The sequence below is a fragment of the Vicia villosa genome, unplaced genomic scaffold (assembly GCF_029867415.1).
Source record: "Vicia villosa cultivar HV-30 ecotype Madison, WI unplaced genomic scaffold, Vvil1.0 ctg.000772F_1_1_1, whole genome shotgun sequence".
In the NCBI taxonomy this organism is placed as follows: domain Eukaryota; kingdom Viridiplantae; phylum Streptophyta; class Magnoliopsida; order Fabales; family Fabaceae; genus Vicia; species Vicia villosa.
In genome coordinates this window covers 226,539-234,612 of record NW_026705344.1, presented here as the reverse complement: position 1 = coordinate 234,612, position 8,074 = coordinate 226,539, and the positions used below count along the sequence as shown (strand labels likewise).

General features: G+C 33.3%; 2 protein-coding genes across 2 annotated transcripts; both read left to right on the top strand.

The window, feature by feature from the left end:
* The first annotated feature begins 274 nt into the window (after nt 1–274).
* On the top strand, nt 275–2,644 carry LOC131631087 (uncharacterized). Its single transcript, XM_058901869.1, has 3 exons — nt 275–610; nt 1,469–1,834; nt 1,965–2,644. Exons 1-3 carry the CDS (start codon nt 401–403, stop codon nt 2,454–2,456), a joined length of 1,068 nt encoding a protein of 355 aa, XP_058757852.1. The 5' UTR covers nt 275–400; the 3' UTR covers nt 2,457–2,644.
* Nucleotides 2,645–4,837: 2,193 nt separating this feature from the next.
* LOC131631085 (zingipain-2-like) lies at nt 4,838–6,064 on the top strand. Its single transcript, XM_058901868.1, has 2 exons — nt 4,838–5,291; nt 5,368–6,064. The coding sequence occupies exons 1-2, from the start codon at nt 4,865–4,867 to the stop codon at nt 5,949–5,951; spliced, it is 1,011 nt and encodes a 336-aa protein (XP_058757851.1). The 5' UTR covers nt 4,838–4,864; the 3' UTR covers nt 5,952–6,064.
* The last annotated feature ends 2,010 nt before the right edge of the window (nt 6,065–8,074 follow it).

Below are 8,074 nucleotides of genomic sequence, written 5' to 3'. Positions count from 1 at the left end.
AACAAAATTGTACATCTATAGAACATTCTATTTATAACACGTTCCGTAGATACATCTAGAGAAGATTTACTGAACAAAGATAATTTGAAATCTCACAACGTTTACTATGTTTTTAACGCTTCCGTAGATGTACTTACAGAAAAATCTAAATTTTTTTTAAAAAAAGTGCTTTTGAATATGCATCTACGGAAGTAGGGGCATTATTGAAATTTCGTCCGTACATAAGAATATATATTAATTTGAGTTTGATGTACCCGCCTCGCCCTATTTGTTATTCTTATTCCCAAATGTGCTTGCAAATCAATCACCAATTGCAATGAAACATTGCATTGAAACATACAAACTAGACTACTATTCCTTTGCAACAACAACAACAACCGTATGAACGAATTCTTCCAAAATGTACCCTCAACCACACTACCAATCTCAACCCTTCAATTCACAAGAACAACAACAACAACCCTACTATTCAGATTCTTCGCTTCATCCTCCCGGAACTAACCCAATTGCAAATTCAACACCTTTTTCTGCTTACGCCTCCCAAACAGCAGATTATCAGAATTGGGTCGCTCAACCATCTGAACCCATCGGTTACGATCTCGGGGGCAATGTTAGTATCACTTACCCTTTTGATCTAAGTTTTCGAATTTTGTATCAAAATTTGATTTTTCTTATGTTATGTCATTTGGGTCGCTTTCTTATTCTCTCTATTATTCGTTCATTTATTGTTGCATTTTATTCTTCTTTTTAGTGTTTTGAAACTTGTTATGTTAAATAAACATGGAGTTCCAATATATGGATGTTGGAATTCATTGCAAGAGAAAGATGAGGTGATGGCATGATTGTCATAATTAGGGTTTTTAAAATGGATCCATACCGCAATGGTTGCCGCGGCATTGTGGCTTTCAATGTCTATGCATTGTGACGTATGTAGCACTGACACCTCTTAAAAAAGGTGTGTCAAACACCTAAGCTGAAACACGTGATTACGTTTAATTTATTATTTTTTCAAATTATTACTGGTATTGACGGTGTGAGTGTTGTGTTTCCAGTGTCTGTCTGTGCTTCATATTGTGACCACAATCACTACTTATATACTCTTTAAAAGATTTCTAGTAGTGGCACTTTGACAAGGCGCTATTGTTCCTAGATACTCTATTATTGTATAGTATTTTCAAGTAGCAGCTTTTGTCAGCTGAATTTGAATAAATCGGTATTTTCTGCAATTCGTGGTTGACAATAATGAATGGGATAACATGTTTAAAGAAGTAGAGTTAGCAGCCAAACAAACTCGTGGCAGTAATTACTAATTAACTACGAATGTGAGTATCTTCGCATGTGAATCACTTGTATGTTTTTTCTTCTTTTGTAACTTTGATTCTTTTCAAAAACTATTTTGAGAGGTAAATTTTATAGGAAGCTTCTGATTTTCCCCGAGTTTTGTATTCTAATGGTTCTAATATTGCAGGCTGGTGGTTCAGCATACGAGACTTCTGCGTGGAATGCTACTTGGCCACACCAAATTTATGGTAATGAGACTACATCAATGTTGCCTAACCGATCCAAATTCACCCAAGCGTTGAGGTGTGAAGTGTGTAAAATTGATGTCAATAGCAAAGATTCATATGAAAAACACGTAGCTGGAAAGAAACACCAGAAGAATTTACAAAGTGGCGCAAGCATCCAAGGACAGGCGTTAATCGGTCCTGTAGTCCAGCAATCAGCGATTAAGAAACAGGTGGAACAGTCAAAGATTTGCACAACTTGCAATGTTTTGTGCACATGTCACGACACATATATCAAACATATTGCTGGGAAAAAGCACACAGCTCAGGTGAATCGTTGATTGCATTATCCTTTTGTATGTTTTTCTGTTTTCTCCTCATTCTATATCGTAGTAAATCTTTGTGAATTCTATTTATTGTTTGACCTGTTGAACTGCAAGAAAAGTGTTTTGTTTATAGGTTTGCTTGATGTCTAATGGTGGCATTGGTCCATCTATTGCCGAATTCAAGCGTATTGGAGTTCCTCCGTTTCAAAAAGCTGCTAAGAGACTCAAGGTTGCTCAATCTGCATGGTGTGAAACTTGTAAGATTAATTGTAACAGCAGGGATATGTACATTACACATTTAGCCGGAAAAAAACACTTGAAGAACTTGGAAAAACTGTCGAATCCGAAAATCGAAGTTGGCACAAGCGCCACTGCCACTGCGACAATTACTATAATCGGACCACAGGAAAAGCCAGGTACTGATAATCCAAAAGCAAGGAAGGCATCGGAACTTGCTATCGAGTCAAAGAAACGTAAAATTGTAGAAGGAGGAACTGCGGTTAATAATGTTAAAACGTGTACTTTATGCAATGTGGTGTGTAATAGCGAGATAGTTTTCAATTTGCACCTTATTGGCCAGAAACATGCTGCTATGGTGAAGAAAGCAGGATCAAGCACTGGTTGAGAGAGAATGCAGCATGCAATTTATCATTGTTCAATGGTTAAGTTTCAACATTTTTATTGAATACATTTGTATAGCTTTTTATTTGTATCAGAGGAACTCATTGGAGGTTGTGTTTTGGGATATAAATAATTGATAAGTTCCATGATGCATTGAGGCTTATGGACTGAATTTAATTTTAATAAACTCTTTAAAAGATAGGATATGCATGTTTCTGGTGAAACCATCAATTTCTAGGATACACATTCCCGATTTGAAGGACAAGATTTAGTGGCAGCCGTTCCTAGATAAATATTAATATTAATTTTAACATATTCGTGTGTAAATTATTTAAATGAAAAAGTGTAATACAAAAATATACCTGTCCATCTCAAATATATAGAGTGACATAATCAGAGTAATAGATCAAGGGAGAGGTGTCTGAGGGCCCTCTTAGATATTCCGGCTTAACCTCCTCAGGTTTTGGAATATAAACCTCTTTGGATTCCGGAACATGAATATCCTCGGATGCCACCTCATTATTCCTAGATGAGGACGCACGTGACAGAAGACTTCTCACAGCAGAAGTAGATGTTCCCTCCACTTCTTCACGCGCTACCCGACTGTGTCCTCGATCCCTCGTAGCCTACTCAGCTCTCTCATGCCGAGCGGAAGCAGTTTTACTTGGCTTGCGAGTCTAATTTTGTTCGGGTTCTTAACTATTTTTTTGGAAAAAAATAATCCGTACTCAAATGGAAGGAACAAGAGCAGGTTTGAAAAACTTAAAAAAAAACAACTCAGACATGATTTCGGAAGGTCATCTGCGAAACTCCTCAAAGGTGTTTTCGATTATGTACTTCCGAAAACACCATTTTCGAACCTTCAACTTAAACCCCCATGCCATTTTACACCAAAACAGTCATATTTTACAAGTTATACTTCAACCTAATTAATTTAAATGATTCTAAACAGATTATTATACACATACAAAGTAGAACAAGGGATTCAGAAAAACTTACTCAAATTTTAAGCTTTGAGAGTTGTTGAAATAAGGAGTTGAAATGAGTTGCAATGAGGAGAAATGACTAGAAATTAGTTGAAATGAGTTTTGAAAGTAGTGATTGTGGGGTTTTGGGGTGTTGGAGTTTGTAAAAAAACTTAACCTCTATCGTTGGTTTGTTGTATATGCTCTAATTTGGAGAAGCATCTCCGAAAAGCTCCAAAATTTAAAAAATGGGTTTATTCGTAGATACATTTTTTAAACACCACTGATCTTGACAAAAAATATGTTTTGGAGATGCATCTCCGAGAACACCCCTAACAAAATGAAATGTGGTGCGTTCGGAGATGCATCTCCGAATTGAGGGGTTAAAACGAGAATTTCGCCTGAGGTCCCTAAGGTTGAAGGGTGTAAAAAGAAATTTCCAAAAATTAATTGCAATTCTAATCTACTATTTTTTGACCCACTTGTTTTGGCTTTTTCAAAAGTAATTTTTATAGTATTACATGAGTTTTTGTAAAAATTATTTTAAAAAAACTTTTTATAAATGTTTCAAATGAAAATTTGATTTTAATAGTTATTATTAAAATGTTATTTTAGATATTTTATCATTTTATTGAAACTTTATTAAAATATTAAAATTTTAAAAACTTATTTAATTTTGAAGTAATTTCAAATAGTTTTCATCAAAATTATTTTTGAAATTCAATTTTTAAAATTTTTTGTAATTTCAACTAAATTTTGATTTTCAATTTTATATATATATATATATATATATATATATATATATATATATATATATATATATATATATATATATATATATATATATATATATATATACTATAAAATATCAAAAATAATTTTTTAATTTAAAATAATAAATATTGTAAATGAAAAATTATTTTATAAAATTTATTTATAAAAATACAAAAAACAAAAACATTTTTTAAAAATAAAACAAACAACACGTTAATAGAATGGATTTTTTACTTTAAAATCGTTCTTAAATTTATGACGAAAAAGATAATAACATACTGTATTTTAAATGGCGTTGCATGGTATGAAAGCAACATCTTTAAATTTGCAAAAGTAAACAATTCTAAAAAGTTCTTTTTAATCTCTATAAATTATTTTATTCTTAATTAATAACACATATTTGAATGATTCTATATAATATTGAAAATTTATATGTTATATTATATGGGAAGTATATTTATTGGCTGAATCATACAAAGAGGAAGTGATATTTACGTCTACAAGTCAACCTTAAACTAACAAACGTACTCTACTGAGGCTAAGACTCGCGCAATTTCCTTCTGGTTACGGCAGAAACTAGATTTTAAATTCTATAAATAGTTGTATCTAATGTTACTTCTCTTCATATCTAGTTTTTCACAAAACATTTTCTTCAATATCTAGCTACTCAAATATGAAGTTTCTTATTATTGTTTGTATCATGATCTTGTGGGCATGTGCTTACACAGCCATGTCTCGCACACTCTATGAATCATCTGTTGCCGAAAAACATCAGCAATGGATGATCAAACACAGACGCACATACAAAGATAGTGTTGAAATGGAGAAACGCTTACAAATATTCAAAGAGAATTTGGAATACATAGAAAAATTTAACAATGTTGGTAACAAGAGTTACAAGCTTGGCCTAAATCCATATTCTGATTTGACTAGTGAAGAGTTTATTGCTTCACATACCGGAATTAAGATTCCAAACCAACTTTCTTCCTCCAAGTTGGGGTCAAATGCAATACTGTTCGATGTTAATGATAATGTTCCAACCAACTTAGACTGGAGAGAACAGGGAGCTGTCACGGATGTTAAGAACCAAGGCAATTGTGGTAAGTTACATAAAAATTGTTTTTCATATTAAGGAACTAATCTTCATCTTCTGATATTATTAAATATGTGTTGTAGGATGTTGCTGGGCATTTTCAGCTGTGGCAGCTGTAGAAGGTATTACGAAAATCAAAGCTGGTAACTTGATCTCATTGTCGGAGCAACAATTGCTTGACTGTGATCAACAGAGCCATGGGTGTGGTGGAGGTTATATGGATAGTGCCTTCCAATCTATAATACAAACCAATGGTATCGCTAGTGAAGCAGATTATCCATACCAAGAAGTTCAACAAACATGCCAAAAAAATGATCAGATGACAACCGCAGCTCAAATAACTAGTTTTGTAGATGTACATGCTAATGATGAACAACAACTACTACAAGCTATAGCACAACAACCAGTATCAGTTGGAATCAAAGTTGGTAGTGAATTTCAGTCATACAAGGAAGGCATATATTCCGGAACATGTGGAACATCCTTCAACCATGCAGTTACAGCAGTTGGTTATGGAGTAACGGAAGATGGAACAAAGTATTGGTTGATTAAGAATCAATGGGGTAAAGATTGGGGTGAAGGAGGGTACATGAGGGTGTTGAGGGAAAATGGTGACCCTGAAGGTCAATGTGGCATTGCTGCACATGCTTCTTATCCCACTGTATAGTAATACTTTCAAATGAATTTCACTTTATCACTTCTTGTTGCGTTGCTATAAGTAACTATAAGTGATGTAGTTTTGTCCAAGTTTTCCTTATTTTGAAGCTCTTGGCTTCTTCGTGTTTGTGCTTCTGTTGTGATGAAATTAATCTTATTTATATAAATCAAAGAAACATATTTATTATTATAATGCTTTAGAGTTTGAATACATTTCATTAGCATTCAAGACAACTTTGAACAAAAAGGTATTAGTATATATAGATGAAGAAGAGAAATACTTGCATGGATACGAACCTAAATCCATATTTTTAGGCACAACCAATAAAAAGAGAGAGAATATAAATTTATTTAAATTTTAATTTCGTTTTTAATTGGCATCATGGGGGTGGTTGAGATAAAAGAGGAGAGAAACAATTTTATTTTTAATTTTTAATTAATAAAAAAAATGTGATTGGTTGTGTGTATGTACAGGTGTTATGGGTTGTGTCTATGTAAGTATTTTCCGATGAAGAATATGAGATTACGAAGGTTGCATGTGCATGATATGTAGCATGTACTGCATCTCACTCAATAATAGTTGCATGGTAGTTAGTTTGTTAGTGTAACAGAATTGATACACTATATAAACTACTTGTAACCACTTTTTTTTCATCAATCAATGCAATCTATTCTACTGTTCATTTCTTCTTTTTGGCTTCTCCATTAATGGAGCTACATGAACACTAAGATGGTATTAGAGCTCACCTTGTAGATCAAGGTTTAAACCAAACTGAAGGGTTGGATTATTTTGAAACTTTTTCTCCTGTGTTGCTAAGTTGTCTATTGTTCGGGTATTGCTTGCATTGGAAGCTATACATGGATAGTACTTGTATCAATTGGATGTTAACAACGCATTTCTTCATGGAGACTTGCATGAAGTTGTCTACATGAAGAATCCTCAGGGTAATTCAGTTCCTAAACCTAGCCAAGTATGCAAACTAGTCAAATCTCTTTATGGTTTGAAACAAGCTAGTCAACAATGGTTTGAGAAGCTTACTACATTCCTTAAGTCCCAAGGTTTCACACATGCGCATGCTGACCATACCCTATTTACCAAATCAGATTCCACATCATTCATAGCTATTCTAGTTTATATGGATAACATTATCATGGCTGGAACTTCCCTAAATGTGTTTGTAGATTTGAAGAAAGCATTGCATTGATCCTTTCACATCAAGGATCTTGGTACGCTTAAATTATTCTTAGGGCTTGAGGCAGCTTGATCTCCTAAAGGTATCACACTATGTCAACGAAAAGATTGTCTAGAATTACTTCAAGATGCTTGATTGACAAGATGTAAACCATCATCCACTCCTTTAGAAGTCTCTATTCGTTTTCATCAATACAATGGTTAAGCTTTTTTTTTGATATTACTGCATATAGAAGGTTGGTTTGTCGATTGTTATATCTCTAACCACACGACCAAACATTGCTTTTGCTACTATGTAGTTAAGCCAATTCACGAGTTCTCCTACTGAGATGCATTATAAAGCTACTCTTCGTGTCTTGAGATATTTAAAGTGTTCTCATGCTCGCGGTATCTTCATGTCCAATCATCTGATTTACAGATCATTGGTTTCAGTGATGTAGATAGGGGAGGATGTATTGATACACGAAGATCTATTTCTTGTTATTGTTTCTTCATTAGCCAGTCCTTGGTGACATAGAAACAAGAAACGGTGAGCTGCTCTTCTGCGGAGGCTGAATATCGTGCATTGGCAACTGCCACTCGTAAGCTTCAATAGATGTGCTTCCTTCTCCATGATCTTAAGCAACACCCCTCGAGGCTTCATAATTATTTTAAATTAATTTATTACAATTAAATAAATAATAAATGTTTAAATTAAAAATATTTTTATTTATAAGATTTTACAACTTTTTATTAGTTTATTATGTTATTAACCTTTAACTTCAAAAATATCCCTATTGACCTTTAACTATTTAAGACTTTAAAATGTATCATTTTAGTCCTTTTTCGTCTAATTAGAGATAAATTTAGCGATAAATTTTTTTTTTCCATCGCTAATTAGATGAAAAGCACTTGCATGATATATTTTAAATAAATTATTTAATTTTCTTAGTTTTTATGCT